Source organism: Simochromis diagramma, unplaced genomic scaffold (assembly GCF_900408965.1).
Source record: "Simochromis diagramma unplaced genomic scaffold, fSimDia1.1 OVJJ01000305.1, whole genome shotgun sequence".
NCBI classification, from domain to species: domain Eukaryota; kingdom Metazoa; phylum Chordata; class Actinopteri; order Cichliformes; family Cichlidae; genus Simochromis; species Simochromis diagramma.
The window spans coordinates 2,137,528-2,160,176 of NW_024387169.1; the positions used below are offsets into that span (position 1 = coordinate 2,137,528).

Sequence of the window (22,649 nt, forward strand, 5' to 3'; positions counted from 1 at the left end):
TCGGACAAGAAGTCCAAGTGGATTCCACCTCCTCCCGCAGTAGATTCATGATCCAACTATATGGGCTATAATAGGGAGAGTTAGAGGTGTGGACATCTGGAGATGTGCTTATGATCAATTCTTCATACCCATAAATGTTTGCTTACACTGCTTTCTCAGTAAACTCAAAGATCTCTTAAGAGTTTGGTGCAATGCATTTTGCCCCAGTTTTGGAAATGGGGCAACTCGATTTAGTCAGTCAAACTGGACTTGACATTTTCAATAGGGTTCATACTGTACTTCCTGATTGATGAGAAAAGCTTTGGAATCTTTGCTCATCTTTGCCTCTTTTCACTGCACAAAGTTCACATTTCCTTACCTCAAACGGAAGCCGAAGAGCACGCAAGGACTGTTCTCACACCTCGCTGATTAGAATTGTCCATTCTCTATGATGTGTTCCAGGAGCTAGGAGTTTCAGCTTTGTGCATTGAAAAGATGTGAAGAATGCATGCTAGAAATTAAGGATGAGAAGGCAGTGTAAACCATCAGCATAAATGAGTCAAAATGGGAGTGCTGTCTAAATGCTAATATGACATATTGTTGCTATACATCTGTGGGAGTCACACGAGGAGATTGGCACAATAATCACTGCTGTACATTTCAGCTATTATCTTATTTTGACTCATGGCATTCAGTGCATGACTTGATGTTACTGCATTGTGACAATAAAAAGCACATTCTCTCCAGCTGCTCACACCTTTGGCCATATTACAGATATATATATCTACATTTGTCTTCCAGACAGAAATTATGTGCAGGAAGACTCTTGTTTACCTGACCAGGACAGAATACATGAGGATTTGGCAGACACAGTCCCTCTGACTCATGATGATCTAGGCTGCCCCATCAGAAGAGACAGGCTTTACCACCAAGACAACACGGGGGCTACAGCCAAACCCTTGTCTGGACCACCTGTTTCTCCGAGCCTCTTCAGATCCACTGGAGCTAGTGCTCCAGAACGGCCATCACCAAAGGCCATCCAGGCCAGTATTAAAGAGTCGGCTACACTGGCTGCCGCTATCAGCATGCAGTGGAAGGAAGAGGTCTCAGCCATGCGTCGAGAGCTAGCTGAACTCAGGAGGGACCTCTGTAAAGAACTTCGTGCTTTCAACAGTAATTTCAACACTTTCACGCAGCATTATAACACATGGTCTCCCCAGGGAGGCAACATGGCCGCTGGAGCTGGGGCAGGCTTGGGTGCAGGAGCTGGACCTAGTACAGGGACAAGAACAAGGGCATGGCCTGGAGCGGGGTCGGGGCCTGAGCCCGGGCCCGGGGCAGGAAGATTTGGAACTTCCACTGCAGATAGAGGCGCTGGGGGGGCTAGAGAGAAAAAGCCCCAAATATCCAAGGTATCGGTGGGGACCCAGGCCCGCAGCAAAGTCTTGGTCAGGCAGAGCACTGCAGATGCAGCTGTTAATTGTCCAGAAGAAAAAGACGAAAAGAAAGGGGCCCGCCGAGGCCTGCCAAAACAGCTCTCGATGGACCCGAGCATTCTTGCCTCTCCACAGTCAATGTACGTAGAAAGTGCCATACCACTTTCTTTGGATCCAATACTTCCTGTTTCTGTTCGAGCAGTCAAGCCAGAGACACTTGATGTTACTGCTGTGCTCACCAGAGCTGAATCGGAGCTTGCAGTCGACGGTGTAGTTCTAAGCTCCTCTGACATGGCCACTAATGAGCCAACACTCACCACCCACGGTACAGCGCCACTTTCTTTAGAAACAGCCCCTGAGAGTCCTCAGGGTTCATCAACACCTGAACAGGAAATGGTAATCACTCCACAACAAACAGATGTAGGTCCACGTAATAATTCCCTACCCCAATCTGAACCATCTTTCACAGATAACACAAACCCCCCAGACTCCAAGCAAATTCACAAGGATACGATACAGCTGCCATACCCAGTCCCTGTAGTTACAGTGTCACCACCAGATGAACAGGATTATGACATCATGTCAGATTCAGAGTCTCCAGATGTTGTCACTGTGGACAAACCAGATTCAGGCCCTCAAGATCCTACTGCCGTGTCCTCAACATATTCAGCACTGGAAAATACAGATTCCTCAGACCCAACACAAGAAGAACTTCAACCATCAGAATCGCCCGTATCCATTAGTCAAGGCTCAACTTCAGTCTGTGATGCACCAACTCCTCAGTTTGATCCTGTTACACTGTCTGATTTGGATAGCGGCATAACATGTCCTTCTATTGTTGTGTCAGAGTATCTTGACTCGGACGATCCTGCGAGTCCACCCGGCAGTGTCACAGATCCAGATCCCATTATCACCTTTCCCGATCATCCTTCCGACCTCCCTGATGAGGAGAAAACATCCATCTCAACTTTTGCTTCCAGCTCTGTAGAAACTCCACCAAACCCTGAATCTCAAGAGTCTCAAGACTCAGACTGGCCACCTCTTCCAGAACCACTGGACACCACCACTATATATCACGCTGATCTGGTCCATTTTGACTTGGTCATGCTGACTTCCCTGGATCAAGATGATCTGGACTCAGTGTTTATGGATCCTGAACCAGAGCCTTTTGACATTAGTGTTGACTCTTTATCAAATGTAGAGGATTTAGACCCACCCATGTACCAGTCAGACAGTCCAAGTTCACCTCTACCATCTGTTGACCCTGCTGCAATGGACCCTTTGGATCCTTCAGAATCAACAGAGTTTGTCTGTTTGGACCCAGCTACGGAGTATCACATGTCTCAGGACGTAGCCTCGGGATTACATGACATCCTACCACAGGTCACTGTCACAATATCCCCTCCTAGTTCGGTATCTCCTGATACATCACTGGAACTAGACTTTGGACCCACAAGTCCAGCCTCAGAACCTGTTCTATCATCAGGCCCAGATCTCCAAGAGATAACCTCAGAGGACCTGCTATCCATGGAGTCAGATGATGTTACAGCAGAGATACTGGAGTGTGTGGCTGTATCCCATATGACTGTGGGACCTGTGGAGGAGGATGTCCCAGGCAGTCCAGAAGCAGCTTCATCTGAGCAGGCCTTTTTGTGGTACAGGTGGCAGAAGAGGGGCCACAGGCGAGACTCGATGTACAGGAGTGCAAGTGTAGAACTGTGGAGTGGCAGATACGAGTACAACAGCGCAGAAATCACATATGTGTCTCTCACTCTGTGAGCTCATACCTCATTCTCAGCAGGCGAAATGTAGCTGAAAATTATATTTATAGCTTTTGGTTTGTAGCTGCCAGTGCACTTACAGCGACGTGCGCATCGAAATGTCATGGGATTGTTGGCATTCAAGCAAGAACTTCCTTCTACATCGTCCATGGAAAATGACTGCATTGGTAGCAGCAAAACTGCATTTCATGGACTGCAACACAGTGCGAGAATGTCATAAACTCCTGCAGTGATAAATGCACTGAACAATAATGTTTCATAAACATTCACTGAAAGCAGTACGAAGCTCTCTGAAGCAGTTGTCACCTCTGATGTGAATCATCTCCCAGGAAAGAACTCCTCATCCTCAGAGTGCTGGTTCAAATCAATGGATGATCCTGCATAACAAATGCTGTACACATTTATTTTAAGAGACTCTTTTAAGAGCTCACTAATAGACTGTAGAAACAGTCCAGAGTGTACAAGGCCACAGCAGTCTTTGCAATGATTATGGCAACTTTCCTTTTTTTGACCTATTTTGAGCTCTACTTGCATCGTCACTCTAAAGTGGGGTGAAGTAAATATTGGCAGTTATCATATAACTATATAAAGAGATACTGTTTACTATGTGAGCTGTTGGATGGACGGGTTTAAAGAGAGAAGAACATGAGAAATGATGTTTGCACAATGCTGAGTGGAACTGGGATCCTCTACTGTTACAGCTGTTTGCAAAAGTTTGAGCAAATTGTTTATTCTGTTGATATTTTACAGTGAATGCAACCTCAGCGGTGCACAGGTGTTAGAAAAAATAACTTTTTTAAATTCAGTGGCTTAAAAATAATAAAAAATATCAAATGTGCCACATGCAGAGGTTTGCATCTGCTAACATCACTGATGTCTCAGCCCTCTGGATTCATTAACAATCATCATTAGGTAAAATAAGGTGTGGGCAGACTTTTGCATACAGCTGCATTTTGTTGGAAAATAATTCTGCATTTAAAATCATTCCCAACTAAAATTGCAAACCAGTAGAGTCACAGTATGTAGCTACCGTTACCTGCATACACATACAGTTTGCTATCAAACATGCACACATTTTCTGGACTGTACGGATGAATTCATCAGAGACGCTCTAAATTATTACATTTGTCTGACACTGGAATAACAGGCTTTGCTCAGAGGTGATGATGTATTTTTTACTGTAAGCTATCATCCTAACGCTCAGGAATCAAAGACTGAGAATGTACTGGGACATAAGTGTGATGACATGCCGAATTGTATTCCTTCCTGAAAAGAGGTATGTGTCACGCCGTAGTGCTGCATTTCCACATGTGTGATACTGACTGATGAAAATAATGTAGTAATGGTGCATGACAGATGGCCTCCATATTTCCTTGTGTTTCATATGCAGTGCCTCACTGTAGGTACTCGGTTCTATTCATAGCTTCATTTCGACATTCAGTGCAATGAAAGGAGCCTACGTACCACCGAAGACGCAGAATTCTGTTACCAGCAACGAACAGCCAGGCAAAAATCAGAAGATATATGTGCGCTCTCTGTCCAATTAATGCGCTCTGTGTGGAGTCGCCCACTGAAGTCTGCGCTCTGATAAAGTGCACGGAATAAAAAGGATCTTTCAGCAGAACATCAGTGAGCTGCCAGAAAAGGATTTTCGTCTGTTGTTTTGAGTCGAATGTGCGCACAGCACTTTATTAAAGTTTGCTAAATTAGATGAATGTGAGAGGTTTTCAAAGGGGCGGGAAGTTAATTAGGTTCTACTGTTGAATTCATTTTACTAACATAAAGTGCTCCACTTTTCTTCTTCTCCTGGCTCTCTTCCTTTACCTTTGCAAAGATCGTAACTAGAAGTAGCTCACTATTTATTATGCACTGTAATGGTAATATTTTTATTTGTAGCATATAATCCAAAAATAAAGTGCTGTAGGATGCAGCGTGCAACGGCACGTAAAGCCAGGCTTTTCCTGCTGGAACAGACAGAATGATGCAGGTGTGTTCGGCTAACGCGCTGGCCGACCTGAGTGTCACAACACGGTATTTACTGTTATATTATTACAAACCAAAAAAAGCCAGTGGCCTCGAGTTTTCTGCCCAATCTTAATTTACAAAATGGCTTCGACTGCTTCCTGCTGTAGACTCATTTCATTTTCAAATTTCATCAAGATTAAGGTCGGTTCAATTGGATGGAAGCGCTGAGACCTTTTCTGACAGCGAGTCAAACGGTGACAAATACGATCATTATTTTTCACTTCATCAGGTACTTTACATTAGACGGAGTTATCACAACCTCACTTTCTTGCATTAGTATTTTTTTATGATTTAAGATAAAGTGTGATAAACTGTAGAGGTCATGCTGTCATCGTAAATAAAAGACAAATGATCATTGTTGTTCTGTGGACCCACTCGTGATCTGTGTCCTCAATAAAGTCTGGAAATAACTGATAACCCAGCAAATATCAGAAAATGAGTTGAAGTAAAGAATATGCTTACTGCTTGGTGTTAACGGGAACAATCGGGCACTTTTACACTATTATAATGATGGTACTCTATCACAACGCTCATCCTGCTGCAATAAGAGCAATCATAAAGCACAAAACTCCCACTGTGCCAGATGATCCTCATATCCTGCAGTTTGTTCTTGGATCCAATCTAAGTATGGCTTTTTGTATTGTTAATCCATTATACTGTGTGTTTGGGCAAATACGCCCCCTCTTCTGAATATCCCATCGCTCCCTTGTTTTCAGGGATCCAGTTCTGCCTCCCCTCCACCTGCAGCATTGATTGGACACCCCAACAAACCCCAGGTAAACTGTCTACCTGGGGCATTCTCTGTTGCTCCGTTTCAAAGTGACATATGTCCTGCAGCACACTGTTAAAAAAAGGAGAGAAAGTAGAGAGAGAAAGAAATATATAGTTTCTGTTGTTGAGAATAATGTTGAGGATCTGCACCAACTCACATTCATGGCATCACAAACTTCATTCGGTCCACAGGAGGCTACAGCCGTAGCTACCTGTCAAAGTCAATTAATTCAACTTGAACAAGTTAAACCAAAGAGCCAAATAAAGCCATGGACAAATGGACCGCAAAGACGTGGGGACACGGTCGGGCAGGGAACTGTTGGGTTCTGGAGGTTCTACACTGGTGAACTGGAAAACTGACTGGAAATTAACTGGCAGGAAACTGGCTGGCTGTTAGCAGCATGAGTGATGGGCTGGGGTTAGTTTTGTCTGGAGCCAAGCCTAGCAAAAAGCAGACTCTTAAACTGGGCGATCTGGACATGGGTGATAAACCTTCTGTAGCCTTAGTCTCAAGTGGGAGTCAGTGGGTTTGATCTAGCTGATACAGACCCTTATGGCTAGCAGGCTGGTGCTTACTGGGATGGCTCTGACTAGAGGACAGTTTCCTCACTACAGCCCCATTAAAACAAACCTGCATATTCTGATTGAGGCAGACTTAATCGTTGAGAGTGCTTTCTCTGCTGCTGCTTGGCATATTTATGAGTGCACCAGTTTTTCAAACGTCACACAGACACATGGACACGCTCACCTCTGAAAGCTCTGTTGTTCTGTATGTTTTAATGATCTTCCTAATGAAGTGTCACATGACACGTGAGGCTAAGAACACACAGTGGCGTGCAGCTAACTGTTGCCCTGCAGATGCTCTTCTTCTGGATGCTAATGCAGAGCGGTGGCACCGTTTCTGACTGCAGAAGCCATTAAATACGACCACGAGAGTGTGGCTTCCATCAAGTACAGAAGAGCGTCTGATCCACAGATCAAGAACGGGTTATAAAATGACTGTCTGCAGCCACTCATGTGGTTTATTTATCAGGAACAATGTTTTTGTCCACAATGAGCCATCACGCTCCTCAGGACGCTTTTAAACTTTAACAAACCCTCCAGGTGTGGTTGAGTACGTCAGAGTAATGACTCACCCTGTCTGCTCTCTCTTATCTGTAGTGAGTTATTCTTATATTCATTTCTTTAATGTTTCTGTCTGCAGTGCTTGTGATAGTGCCAATAATGGAATCCACCATCATTCTTCGTCTTCCAGCCTCCCTTCAGATCATTTACATATTCTTAAAAGCCTACTGCAAAACAAACTGCTGCATTTCCTTCGTAGTTATAAATCCAGCCGGAGAGAAAGACTCTTAACAACGTGTCACTCAACTCTCTTCCAAACTCCACGCCCATGTTAGCATGCAGCCAGCCTGATAGATGGAGAGGTCCTAACAGAGATGGAGTGGTTGACTCACTGCCTTTGTGTCTCACGTTAATCAGCCTGGCTGCTGCGCGTAGAGAAAACAAAATGGTTTTTACTTTGAATGAATTTAGCCGCCTCTGAAGGTTCTGTCATCGATTACTTTTTAGAAATGAGCACTCTGCGTTGCACTTCATCTGCTCGCTGCGATGGACACGTTCAGCAGATTTAGGCCCAAACAAATATTGTCCGTTTGTACTCGTGTATGCTCGAGGACTACATCCTCCCAGGTTTCTACATGTTTGTGTCACGGTTTATTTATTGCACCATGCACGTTCCAGTTAATGCATGCATGCAACATTTAAGCACAACTAAACCTTTTTAGTTTAGTTGCAACATTTGGAAGATTTTGTGTTCCCACTAAAAACAGTCATACCAGACTTGATGCCAGGTCTACCTGAACATGTTTAGCTGATGTTCTCTCACAGATACAGTGGTCCCTCGCTATAACGCGGTTCACCTTTCGCAGCCTTTTTTTGTGCAATTTTCCATGTTTTTTGTTTGGTTTTTTTTTGTTTATTTAACAGTTAATTGTGATCCGCGTCCTGATTGGCTGTAGACCATTGTCAATCAATCTCCTCCGCGTGTCTTCTGTACAGTACAGAATGCGTTCAGTTTGTCAAATATACATAAATCTTCGATGCTGTACTGTAGGTTTGTAAGTTCTCCACGACAAACACAACAATGTCGACGAAACGTTTTGCACTCCTTTAGTTTCCTTCTATAATCCTGGACTTATTTTTCTACGAAGGTTTGAACTTTGAGAGTTTAAACAAGAGAGAAAAGTGTGAAAATGTTCGTGCCTGTCTGGGAAAAGCGTATAAAGTGTGTAGTGACGGGTTTACAGCCTTTAAACATCTATAATAACTGTAAAAAATAAAGTTGGCTACTTCGTGGATTTCACCTGTCGCTGGTTAGTTTCAGAAGGTAACGCCCGCGATAAACGAGGGACCGCTGCACTACTGATTGCCTCGGCACTCACATATTTTCCCCTCAGCCACGTGTGCTCTCTTTACAGATCCACTGATGTAACCTAAGAGCAAAAATAAAACGTCCTTAACATTAACACTGCTAAAAATAATAATTAACCCTTTCACACATAGTGGTCACTGCAGTGGATTCAAAGGTTGTTTTCTTGTATTTGTGTCACTGTTGATGGTATACTTGCACATAAACACAACACACATATTATATTATTGATTCGTTTGTCAAAATGTATGTTGTCCACCTAAGTGGACATGTAAAAAACTCTTTGAGAAATACATGTTTAAAAAAATGAAGTTCAAAAATCTTTTTAAAGATGAATAAAAATACTTAAGAGAAAGATCCTGATTGAGGTTGTCATAATTCATGCCTGAAAGGGTTAAATTAAATTAATTAAACTGCATACAAAAACACAAAGAGCACACAGTGAGCCTGGGCCTTCGGGTTTGATGCCCCCGCACGGGGCAGTTCCCTGCGTTTCCTGATTGATGGTCCTGCTTCAGCTGGCAGTCTTGCTGCTTTGCTAATTGCACAAAATGTTCTCTTAAACAACCGCGGTGTAAAAAATGGGTCTGTTGCACCTCTCATGCCTCTCATGTTCCCATTCTTGAAGCATCAGAAATTGCTCTCTTGACTAAGGACGAGGTTTCCTCCTGGTTTCACTCACAGCTCATCACATGCAGATGTTTGTAAAGGACCCTACAGTCACGTCTAATTTATTGCATGTTGTAAAAGCGCTTTGAGTGCTCAAGGCGAGTAAAAAAGCACTAAGAACCAGTAATTTAAAACAGGAACGTCAAAATCACTTTATACTGTGAGCTACATGCAGCCCACCGCTGAAACTGCCCTTTCTGTCAGTGTAACAACATTTAGCTGAACATTCAATCCCTGAGATATTTTAAAAGAACTGCGATTTCAACAACGCATTTCTGTGTATGTTGAATGTGTAAAAAGACAGAAAAGGTTCTGGTAGCTCATTCCTCTGCCCTGTGACACATTCACACATTTTTGTTTTTCCCCCACTAGAATAAAAACAGTCATTTAATCTTTAACAAAAACGTTCAAATTGAAGTTTGACACCCCTGAGTTAAAGGTAATAATAAAAGTCAAATCAAAACAACATTTAAAACGTGATGAAGTCAAAGAATAAAAAACAGAAAGTTCGGAGACAGAACACAAAGTGCACCCCGACACGTCACCAACCTCTAAACACAGAGCGTCACATCACTCGGCTTCATGTACACAGAGAGCAGTTTGCATTACATCACCACAGCTTCATATGTTGGAACATGATGTATAATAATAGTGTTAAATACTCTGTCTGAAATGAGTGAGCGAGCAGTGCGTATGTTCTGGTAATCACTTCATCTACATGCTGAGTAATACTGCCACTGACAAGATGGGACCAAGAGTTATGACTCCCCTTTGCACGACTGGCTGGCTAATAATGGCTCTATTTTGGTCCTCCTGCTGAATCATGCCCCTTCAATGGGTCATCTCTTTCCTCCCTCGATCTCTCCGCACTCCCTGATTTATCCTTGCTCTCTATGACACACACACACAAAACCCTATTTCATCCCTCTTTATATCTGCAATGATTTACTCTCCCTCCCTCTTTCTCTCTTACCTCTACATTTTCCTTCTCTCCCATTTTCCGTCTTTATTCAGGTTCGCATCTCTTCATCCACGAGGACTTAATTCTGTGAATGGCCGTCAGTGTGAGTCATTTAGTCCCTGGAGCAGAACGCTCTTCATAGACCAGACGTCTGTAGCTATTTATACACAGCTGCAGTCGGGGTGAGAAAGAGGCCAAAAGTTGTTGCAGGTTTCAGGTGAAGCGCTGGCTTTGATGGTTCCAAGAATTTTCTCTCTTTATTAAGATAAATGCAAACAAAAAGGGTTTGTGTTTGCTCTGTACTTGTGAAATGCTATTAATTCTACACATTAGTGTTTGGGGGGCCTGCGTCGACGGGGCAGCTCATTAGAACTGAAAGTAGTGGCTTTGTGTGATGTAAGCACACAAGAAACGCTGAGTTCAGCTCAGTTTGCCTCTTTGTCGAGGAAAACCATAACCCATAACTTGCCCCGCAGCGTGACTCGGTGTTCCTCCGCTCTGCCGTCGCTCTTCCTTCTGCTCTTGGCTCTGAGGTGGCCGGCTCACAGCTCGTGCTTCAGATGCTCGGGCCTGTAACTACGATGAGCTTTCTGAAAATAAAGACATGTCAAAGCCCAGAAGGCATTCGTGACCCATTCCCCAGTCCATCTCTCTGTGGATTAAATCCATATTCTCATTTGCACTTGAAAGAAAGTAATCCTCCTTCCTTCTGTTATGAAACATGCAGAATAAGAAGACGAGACGTGTCAGCCTTCCTTTAGCAGAATCCTCCACATGAGTACTCCTGATTACTTCTCTGGTTTTCATCCATGTCAGATCAGTCTCACGTGTCACAACAGCTTTTTTTTTTACTTTGGTTTTTACACATAAAGTAATAACAGTCTCTGAACACCTGAGGCTGTGGTGATGAGGGCTGGTGTTATTGTAGGGTCTTTACCTTACAATATAAAGTGCCCTGAGGCGGCTGTTGTAGCGATTTGGTGCCATATGAATAAAACTGAATTCAATTCAGTTTAACTGAATTTAATACAACCCAGTTGTCCCTGAATTCTGCTGAAGCCAATCCCAGCAGTCCTGTCAGCACTGGGTGAGTTTATTACTCCAGCTGGGTATCAGATCACTGCTTGGATCGTATTTCTAACATTGCACTGCTTCTGGAGGTATTTGAGGAGCTGGTGCTGTGGCCCTCTGCTGTTATACAGCCTTTCTGACTTGTGCTCATGTGTTGACTCATGTACCTGCTCAGCTTAGTTCCTACAATACCTGAGAGGAGCTTCCACGTAGTGGAGAGGCAGGTAGTTCGATGGTGACCCTTTAAGGTCAGGATGGTTCTGCCTTGTGTTAGCCAGCCTGCTGTTAACAGTGACCCTTATTTGTGCTGCCAGGCGATCGTGGAGTGCTGTGAGCTTTGTCAGTCAGCAGGCATGGATCATGTCAGGTCCTGGTCCAGCTCATTCTTGTGGTTGGATGGCTGTCTTTGTGACGTTCACTGGCTCTTGTTCTGGGAGGTTGCTCTGGTCTGCTCTTAGATCCACCAGTGACGCTTCTTTCTCCTGGATGTTCTTCCAGTATTTTTCAGTCTCAGCTTCGGGTGGGTAGTACACCCTGGATGGGTCTGTGGACAACAAGCCATTATTCTCTCTGCTTGTCTTCAGGCTACTGGGCAGAGCTGTGAGGCTTCATTTGTTCAATTTGTTGCACCTCTAATTCACCCGCAACCTGTTTCTTTAGCAGCTAGCTTCTTCCAAATGTAATGCCCCACTGGGGCGATTCTAGGATCAGGGGGCTGAGCAGCTGCCCAGCCAGGCAAGATAAACTTTATTCGTCACGATGAGACTTCTTCCCCGTCTCTGTCAGTCCCTGCATCCTTAAATGTCTCCAGTTGTCCTGAGTTCCCTCTGAGTGTCTCCTTGGTGCATTTAAACCCCTGTTCCTCCCTGTCCTCATCGTCTGTTGTCTTCATCTCCGTTATCAGTCATCATAATTTTACCATCTCCGTGCAATTCTGTAAATTTCTTTATTAAATCATAAGATTCTTAAATTCATCAAGTCTCTCTGTGCCTGGGTCCTCGTCTCAAAACATGACATCACTGTTTTGTATATTTTAACACAATTTAATCCCCACAGTTGTAAAAGAAAAGCAAAACACTTTTTTAAAGTATGTAACAAAACCATCAAATCTGATAAAGGTTATTTAAATGCTGCAAATGAAGAATGAACTGGAATAAAAATAAAAAAAACATATCCTAACCGTAATTACTGGGAGAAAATGATGCTCACAGTAAATGAGAAGTAAACTGAGTGCATTTTGTGGACAGAGGTTCACTTTTAATGTGTAAAATACACTCCAAAAATAGAGTCCTTGAACATTGATAAAAAATTACAAAAATGGAGGCAACTTTGCCTATGGTACAGTGTATACTATGTATGAAAACGCATACACTGTAGTATAAAAAAGCACATTTTTTATTTTTTATTTTTTTTAAATCACAGTTAGTAATCTGTGAGATACAAACCATCTGCATGTGTTTATCAATATCATGCTGGCCTTCTGCTTCTATTACATCCAAGCTTGTTTCTTTTTCTATTTCTGGATTTTATGTATGATTAACTTTTATTTACGGATCATTTCTATGAATTACAAACACACACACACACACACACAAATTCTGGTTTTGCTATCTTAGTGAGGACATCTAATTGACATAATGCTTTCCCTAGATGCTTACCCTAACCATCATAAATGAATGCCTAACCCTCAGCCTGAACCTAACCTTAACCCTGACACTAAAATCACAATCATGTGTGCGTCCTCACAAGTCCTCCGGTCCCTGCAAGTATAGTAACATTCCAATTTTTGGTCCCCACGATGATGTCTAAACAGGCACACACACACACCTGAACAGAAAACAGACCAAACTAAAAACAGACTTATGGCCACACTGAACTTAGAATAACATTTAAAAAAAATCAAATAAAATCATCCGTCACTATTTCACTATTATGAACATGTGCATTGTAGTTTATAGTTACCTTGACATATTTTTCCCAAAATAAAATCAAATCTTTTTACATCATTGCCTTGCATCATAAAATCTTTGCTATACTATAAACATATAGTATGAACAGTGGGAATTTAATGTAAAGTTAAAATGTTAATATTCTGAAAATGGCTTTGTTCATTTTTGCCTCTTTTCTAGCCATCACCTACACACCTAGCTATAAGAAGACCCCTCCTCCAGTCCCGCCACGCACCACCTCCAAACCGCTCATCTCCATCACGGCCCAGAGTAGCACCGAGTCCACCCAGGATGCCCACCACGAGGGGAGGCACCCTCATGGTGGGATGTGGGCGTCCGACGGCATCAGCTTGGGGTTGACCCCGGGCAGAGGCCTCTACAACTCCAACGACAGCCTGGATAGCACCAAAGCTGTTACTATAGCGATGGAGGCGGCCAGAGTCATGGCTGGAAAAAGACACCCGTCCACAGACTCTCACAGCTCAGTGCTCACCTGCGATAAGGCCGTCCTCGTGTCAAAGGCCGAGGAGTACTTGAAAACACCTCGATCATCTATAGGGATACAGGTCAGTCTTCAAATGAGCGTGCATGGTTAAAATGCCATTTCATTGGTCCTAAAACTCACACTGCTCAAACCTGTGTGTGGTTATATAACATCAAAGAATAGTTTCCCACACATACATTCAGCCGAGAAACAGCGTTCTCATTTCAGGGGCTAAAAATAGCAGGAGTGAGTCATCTTACTGCAATCCGTTAATTAAGATTCAACTCATGCTGGAGCAGGTTTTAGTGAATGGTAGTTCACTCCACGGTTCATTCACTCCTCTTCTTACTGTACCTGCCTCTCTTTCTGTCTAACCCCACTGACTCTCTCGCTCCCCTTTCTAATTGTTCTCCCTCTCGCTTCCTTTGTGCCTTTTTTCTCCCTCCACCTCCCGCTTCAGAGTCATTTTACTTTGGATTCGTCTCACTCGTGCTCCGACTGTAGCCGAGGTTCTGCTGTTGCTGATCTTCCTTTGCAGGTTTCTGCTTTGATGCTCTTAAAAGATTGAGGAGTCAGTTCACTCCACCTTCATAGCCATTTAAAGCAGAATATCAGTTCTTTCAAAGTTTTAAAGTTTGCATGTAGGGAGTTTTGGTTTTCTGCTTTCATCTCATTATTACGTACTTGTCTACCTTAATCAGTGCATCTTTCCTGTTTATTCTTCCTCCACACAAATATGTGCACATACATATATCCACTCTGCTGGCTGTCGTTCCTGCTAAACTGTTTGCAAACTCAAACCTGCTCCTATATAAAATTTGAACCTTTTGATTTCATTCTGCCTGTGTTTGAATATCTTTCTTTGATAAAGAAATTAAGTGCATCCTAACTGCAGTGTTTTCTTTCAAAATGAGATTAAAAGAGGTAACTGGTTTGAGCTGGGGTTAAATATTATTACGGGGAAGTCAAACAGTAATCCTTTGGTAGTCAGGAGATTCTTCCACACATCCAAACTTGAGAATTTGCAGGAGAACATTTAGCAAATTTCCCTGTTCTGTCTAAATTGCCTCCAACTTACTGCCATCAAAAATTAGCGATTTTAATGATAAGAGACTGAAACTGGTAAAAACAAACAAACAAACCCAAAAACACATGACAGAAGCAACAAAAGCTGGAGCTCCTCAAACGGCCTCTGGAGGCCAGCACTGATCCGGGTCTACGGGTCAAAACCCGCAGACTCACATGGTAAATGGCTAACCTCACTGCAGACGAGAACAGGTCAGCTAAATCAACTGAATTCAACCTCTCAACCCTGTTTGTGTTGTCAGTGTGTAAAAAATATCATTTGTATTGTAAGAGTGCAGGGTTAAAATGTTAAACGTAGCAGAGCCGACGAGTCTCTGTTAGACAGATGTGTGTGTCACTGTAGAGCTGTTGTAGTAGCCGAGCTGAATCTGTGAGAGAACGAGCTCTGCCGCCTGTCCTGTAACCGGCCCAGAGGGTGGTCAGGATAACAGTTTGTTCAGCCACCTCCTCTCCAGTCATAAAGTCAGCCTTCCTAATCAGTTTATTCACAGCTCTGATGCTCAGCAAACCACAGTGAAGTACCCGGTGCTCACCACAACTGAGAGGCAGGAAATCTCCTGGATCTCAGCTTGCTTAGGGAGTAGAGCCTGCTCAGCCCCTGTCTGTACACAGCCTCTGTGCTGGTCTTCCACTTCAGCCCACAGTGATCCTTTAACGGACCCCCCACCCGGTCACGATTCCACTCTGATCTATCTGTTGATTTTGATTGGCTGCACTGGCTCTTAGCCTTTAACATATTCTATATATATTCTTTCAGATGCAATGATAAAAGCATAGTGATAATGTCAGGAGACTATAAACAGCAGACACAGTGCAAAAACGCCAGGGTCTGTCAGTTATATATATACATCTGAGCCATCTGCAGTTATTAGTGCATTGCTAAAAGCAGCTTTCAGCTGCTCCCATCTTGTGTGTAAAATGCCAGCCTTGCATTAAAAATGGTTGCTTTAGGAGGAGAAATGAGCTCAGTGTTAATGAAGGTCTCACAGTAACCAGGCTACATTTCCCTGACTCATGTAAACATCTTGGTTTACTCACTCTTTGCTCCAGAAATGATTTACCCAATTACTCAAGCAAAGTTCAGAAATCCTTGTTCACATTCTTACTCTCTTCATCTCCAACACATTTGCAGTACTGGCACTTTCTGTTTCCTGTTAGCCGGGGTCAAAGCCTGCCATCTAAAGATGAACAACAGGCCACCCAACCGCTCATTTAAAGAAAACAGAAGTGAAACATCCAAATCTCATTGCAACACTTCAGAAAAATGCAAAGCAACACATTCAGCACATGTGCATGAGCGATCTGACCCATCCATCATCAGTGAGGTGGAGCTCAAACCCTCTGGGTGAACGAGTCCACTGTTAGCGCTGTGTGTTTGATGAAAGTGAAGGTGAAAATGCAGGAGTGTGTGTGTGTGTGTGTGTGTAACAGAGAATTATACTAACATTGAAATTGCCTCCAGTGATGTGTGGAAAGTCCAGTTAAATTACCAGTGCAGGTAATTTAAGCTTCTGGACTCAAATATAAAATAAGCAGAAAGAAGAATTTCTCGTTCGTCTAATCATAAATGTTTAGGTTGAAAACATTACAGTCTGAGAAGACTTATATGCTTCATTCTCACATTCATCTTTAACAACATTATATTTACCTGCCTATACTCTGACTGTACTGCATGAGAACGATTTGAATGGGTCCTCTGTGGTGAGTAAATCATAGCCTGAGACAGACAGGTTTCTTTAAGTATCCCTAGCAGCGATGCAGAAGGTTTCATCCCATCACTTTGGACCTTCATGTTGGAGAATTAAAGCTTTATTTTATAAGAGCCATAATTTTCTAACAAGTTCTCAGAAACCTTTCCTGGAAAGACTCAAATATTATTGAATACACTAAGCTGTAATACCAGGGAGTCTGTTATTTTACAATTAAGGGTTTTTTTATTCGAAAAGCAAAATTGCTGTTGTACAAATTTAAGAAAATGAGCTTAGTGTCAGTTCACCAAAGCATATTTTTAATTATGACTTTGGATAATGTGTCATAGTCCAGAAGTCTTTGAACTACAGTATGCAAATACTCATTTATTATATTCAGCTGACCTCTTCGTCATCCACGTGCTTCACCCAGTCCTGTAATTAACCTGGATTATCCTTCCTTTGCATTGATTTCACCCTCTCAGCCTGCCTCTTCTACAGGAGGTCAACTTTTAACATTTCTGCACATTTTTTAAATGTTAATTATTGGCTTTGTGGACTCGGTGTTGACTTGACTTCCTCCGGTCCTCCCATTGGGACCACTTTGGAGCCATCTGGGCTGCACTTTTCCCACTTTAGAACTCAGACATGCTTACATTCCAAAAGTCTGATTGATTTATTCACAGCAAGAGTTTTAATTGGAGCCTTAATGAGGTCGTATGAAAAAAGGAGTCAAAGCTTTTAACCTTAAACGCACTCATTGGCTCCAGGAAGTCACCAGGTGGTGTTTGAGTGTTGTGGATGAAAGGCTGAGTCGCTCCGTGCAGCTTTCAGTTTCCACACCTGTGCTGATTCTGTGCCTGTGATGATGTATGCACGCCCTTGTATTTCTGCATGCACGTGCCAAAGTATGTCCAGCCTAAAGAGCCCGCTGGACGCAAACTGCACGGCATCCTGGATGTTTTGCCTTCTTTCAGCTCTCATCCATCACAGACATGAAACTCTATCATGAGGTGGACTGGGCTCTGCCTCTAACACGAAGCGAGTAATGGAGGTCACCTCAGCAGGCTGCTCCGTGCACATTTCCTCCCTGCTAACAGCTTCTTCCAAACAGCCTGACAGAATACAAAATAGCTCACCAAAAATGTCACTCCTGAGCTTTAATACTGACCACTCCACAACAAAGGTAGGGCTGACATTTCCAAACAACAGAACTGCACGATATTCTCAACCCATGCATTTGGTTCACTCTCACAGTCATAATACTACACTGAGTCGGAGATTTATGAATGTCAGATGCTTAAAAGGCCTCTTATAGACATTTTGGGCGCTCTTTGAAACACCCGAGGGCTGGAATGATATCATTGGCAGAGAAATGCACTCGTTTTTTTACAGCTATGTGCACTATAGCACAGTGCTTTGATATCAGACGAACATTATTTACTATGCAGGTATTTCAAATTCAAATACTAGGCTCGTGAGTTGTTACAGTTCATCCTGAGGAGGACGTAATGCTCACATTAAGTCCTGCTTGTCTAACCTTTAAAAGAATCACAGTATAAAAACACATTTTGGTATATAGTCAAAGACTGGATCAACATTTTTTAATTTAAAAATCACCCAGTAAATGATGAGGGAAGTTTGTGGGTAAGTGCAAAGTAGAACCAGCTAAAAAAAACCAGGGCACAGCCACGAGTCATTTTTCTGACCTATGCATGCTGTAAATGTGTTCCTGAAACATTTAACCCATGATTAGCTGACTCTAAACAACCCTGCGAGGAAACCCAGGTGACCAAAGGACGAACAGCACTCTCTCTTTCTCTCAGGGACCATAAGGCTCCGCTCAGCTCTTATCAAAGCTGCACCGCTCAGGTTATAAATACACCCGACAGAATAGAGAGCTGATCGCTCAGAACACATCCAAAGTCATCCGGTCCAAAATATGGTCAACATGTGCCCTGGGCACACTTACTCAGCTCTCCAGTAATCACAGCTGTGATTGGGCTTTCATTTCCCTTAGTCTTTACCGGACAAATAAAAATAAAGAAGGATAGATCAGATGTTTGTGTAGCTTATGTGTCGACACAGTGGATCCGTATTTCACTAGGAGATGACTTCAGGTAAGGGTCGGTGTTGGGAAAAATGAGGTCAGGAAGACAGTCCTATACGGGGGATAGATGAGTGGTAATGAAGAAGATGATGAGCGTTGGCTGGCAGGGGTAGATAACCGCCGCTGGAGAGAAGATGGAAGATGGTATGATTGTGCTGAGTGGGCTGTGGGTGAAGGAGTGGCTGAGACGTGCAGGCAGACAAGCATCTGATTGGAGGAGGGTGATGTAAGGTGTGAAGAAAGCCCAGGTAGACAAAGGAAAAGCAGTAAACAAGAAACTGGGGTTTACAGTTTTGATAGGCTGGAACAGATAACTCGATGATGTGATCAATCAGGGACCAAGTCTGAGCAAACGCACTTCACATGAACATACAAGCATGGAGAGGGACTGAAGCGGGCGCTGTAGGAGCCACAGCAGCTGCGTCTGGTCATGCACTGAGGTATGTGCATGCAGGGCAGATGTGAGTGCTGTAATCTGCTTTTTGCAAACAGAAAATGATCTATTTTTTTTATTTGCATGAGGAGCGGGGGAAGTCGGATCCAATCATAAGTGGTCACTCAAGATGCATTTTAATGCCAGCTGTGAACTGGTATACTTAGAGCTGTCAGCTTGTGTTTGGATCACTCAAAGCAGATGTTAATGCAAGGTCTGTCTCTCTGAAGATACAACCAATTATACCAACCGTACCAATGAAATCATATTTGCAGAGCACTGCTTGTACTGTCACAGAGAAAAAGAGCTCAGTGGGCACCGGAGAAAAATGACTGACATGACAAAAATGACAAAGCAGGATTCCGTCAGTATTTAAAAAAAAGATAGCCACAGTCAGTCAGCAAGACATTGTGGAAACTAGACAAAGAGAGACAAGTGAGAGAAAGAAATTAGAAAAGAAAAAGAAGAACGGATGGAGGAAGAACAGCAGAGCAAAATGGTCAACACTGAAGAGGTGTCATTAAATGTGGCTCCACCGACTGTAGCCACGCAGGAGCCATTATCATCCGCCGTTCTGTCCTCCTCCTCCATAGTAGAAACTAATGTCCTCATTTCTATCACTGTGGATGGTTCCAAAGCATCCAGACTACCATAACTGACTAAAAATGCTTCAAAAGAAACCTTATCTTTATACACATATATGATGGCTTTTCACACCATTTAAATTATCTTCATGACCTTCATGAGGTCATCACCTACAGCTAACGGTTGTGCCTCGAATGTATTTCCTGCTATCTGCAGTCATCCCTTTATCCTGAGGCACAATGGCCGCTCTACAGAAAACACAGGCCAAGAACAGAGAAATGACATTGCATCAGTAAGTTCAGAAATTAGAGTCCATTAACCTGAACATTTTACTGTTTCCTGCAGTGCAGAAAAACCCAAAAAACACCAGGCGCTGTGAAACAGCCTCACCTGGCATACATGCTGGAAGTCCTAGAGTCGCAGTAGCTCTGCACTCTGCAGTCAGTGGCACTCAACGTAGAGCCCAAATTATTGCCTCTCAGAGTTCAAGTAGCAAACACACCTCCACATAAACTGTTTGGAGGAGCCTGCATGACTCAAGCTTTTATGACTGAAATGTGAGAAAGAAAGCACAGAGGAATATGGGCTCAAATTGTGGTCATAAATATTTTGTACTTGTAAATCAGGATTTTTATGTGTAAAAAGAATTTGTGTGTGTAAAACAGATTTGTGTGTGGACTTAGCCAAAAAATACGTGTGAATCTCTGTACTCAAGTTTCAAGTGACAAGTACGAATTTTGACCCCCGTTTTTCTTCCTTTCATCTGATTGGCCAATGTCATGTCAATCACAAATTTAACTATCCAATCAGAGAACAGATGGGTTTGGCTATTGCAGGGATGCTTTATGGGGCTTCAGGTCCTTGAAGGGAATAAATGCCCTTTTACATGCCAGCCCAGCATTTTCCTTCATCACCACGAAGAAAAACAGTCTGTGGTGGTCTCAGTTTGGTGATTTTTGTGTCACAGGTTTACGTGCTTAGTACAGGTAGAGCTGCTGCAAAAAACCACTGAGCTCAGCAGCCGGCGCAACAAATTCTGGATCCTTTGCTTTTAGTTAGCATTAGCATCACATGCTGTGTCTGATGTGAAAGGACCTTTATCCTTTTAACATCTGCTGAAAGTTAGGGGACCTAGCTTCTATCAGATATTTATATAGAGATCCTCCAGCTTCAAACTGTATTACCCTTCAAGGACCTGCAGTTCAAAAAAGCACCCCTCCGACAGCCAAACCCATCTGTTCTCTGATTGGATAGTTAAATTTGTGATTCACATGACATTGGCCAATCAGATGAAAGGAAGAAAAACAGGGTCAAAATTCGTACTTGTAACTTGAAACTTGAAACTTGAGTCCAGAGTTTCACATGTATTTTTTGGTCACACACAAATCTTTTTTACACACACACAAATCTTTTTTTTCTTACAAATCCTGATTTACAAGTACAAAATATTTATGACCACAATTTGAGCCCACAGAGGAAGACTGGTAACACAAAGCAGACTGCTCGGGTCATGAAACGCAAGGAAGCAGACCAGCAGAAATCTGGGCTTTGCTCCCCCGAGTCCAGATTTGAGATTTCTGGTTCCACGTCTTTGTGATATGCAGAGAGAATGAACGGATGGTGAGAGAAGTGTGTTTCCCACTGAGAAGCATGGCAGAGGAGGTGTGATAATGTTGCTGGTGACACTGTTGGCCATTTATGTAGAACAGCCACAACATTCACAGCGGCTCAGCTTCCCATCTGGTTCCAGTTAGTGGGACCATCATTTGTTTTCCAACAGGACGACGACCCGAAGCACACGTCCACACTCTGTAAGGGTGTCTGGCAAACACGCTAATGGAGCGCCTTCACGTTGACCCGACCTAAACTCAGAGGTGTTTGTGTTGAGCTCTCGCAGCGTGTGTGCAAAGGTGGCTAATTTGAAGCTGCTATGCTTATTGCATAGTTGCACAGCAAAGCATCGAACGAGTTGTTCACAAACATTTAGCTGGCGCTGTGTGGTGCCATTATTAAATCTAATGCTTCCTTTTGGGCAACTACAAATGCTTTATTGGACATTTTACGTTGTAGAATGTACCCTATAGCACACTGTGCTTCATTCTTTAGCCTAATTTCTGCTCAAACCTAAAAACCACCTCAGTCTTTTTCCCTTCGCAGCCTCCATAAATCATACAATGTTTACTTTCTGACACGCTGTGCACCGTTAAGTTGCTCTGTCCAGTCCCAACCCAATAAACACAGAAACACTGGGGAATTGCAGCTCACATAATGAGAAGCACTGTTTGTATCTTTTCTTCGCATTAGGTGGAAGCAGCCACGGACTCTGAATCTGAAAGCAAAGGCTCACGGGAGTACCATTCTGTTGGGATCCAGGTAGAGGATGAAAAGAAAGGGTAAGATAATGGCTTTGGGATTTTCACATCATTACAAAACATCAGGGTTTGATGTTTGATCTTGGTATCGCAGAAAATAGCCCCACTGTCAGTGCCATTATTCGTCATTTTGGCATGTGTACATTCACCCGTGCCTTTAATCTCTTCGCCCCTCAGACAGGGAAGGTTCAAACGCTCCAACAGCGTGACTGCAGCTGTGCAGGCTGACCTGGAGTTGGAGGGCTTTCCCACCATGGAGGACAAAGGCCTGCAGTTTGGTGGGGGATTCCAGCGTCACTCAGAGCCCAGCACACCTACCCAGTACGGGGCAGTGCGGACCGTGCGCACCCAGGGGCTCTTCAGCTACCGGGAGGATTATCGTACCCCTGCTGAACCCCCCAGTCCCCGGGAAACCACCAGCGAAACCACCTGGCAGCTAGAACCCCCCTCCCCACGGGAGAACGCGGCTTCGCCGGGCGAGTCGGGGAGGGCGTCCCCTTCCCTGCGGAGGGACGGGAGCTGGTTCATGCAGTTGCTCCACAATGAAACAAAGAGGATGGAGGGCTGGTGTAAGGAGATGGAGGCAGAGGCAGAGGAGCATGACCTGTCAGAGGAGAGTGAGTGAATCTCTGATCCTTTGAGCAGAATTAAAAGTTTGCATGTGCTCTGTTTGATATGCTGCGTGTCATTCAGTTCTAGGGAAAATCCGAAGTGCAGTGGGAAGCGCTCAGCTGCTCATGTCTCAGAAATTCCAGCAATTCTACTGGCTGTGTCAGCAAAACCTGGTAAGACGTGATTTTATTAAAGTCTGTAGGTAA

General features: G+C 43.5%; 1 protein-coding gene across 6 annotated transcripts in view; it reads left to right on the forward strand.

Moving 5' to 3' along the window:
- The window catches only part of dlgap2a (discs, large (Drosophila) homolog-associated protein 2a), a 182,140-nt gene that overhangs the window by 151,367 nt on the left and 8,124 nt on the right, over positions 1–22,649 (forward strand). For 5 of the 6 annotated variants that reach the window (XM_040048943.1, XM_040048945.1, XM_040048944.1 and 2 more), the window contains one exon: positions 781–5,652. In XM_040048943.1, coding sequence (XP_039904877.1) covers positions 781–3,194 — 2,414 coding nt within the window. In that variant the 3' untranslated portion in view covers positions 3,195–5,652. Of the gene's footprint in view, positions 1–780; positions 5,653–5,937; positions 5,998–13,253; positions 13,640–21,763; positions 21,853–22,008; positions 22,449–22,524; positions 22,617–22,649 lie in introns of those variants that run through there. The other variant, XM_040048948.1, reaches the window with a different exon arrangement.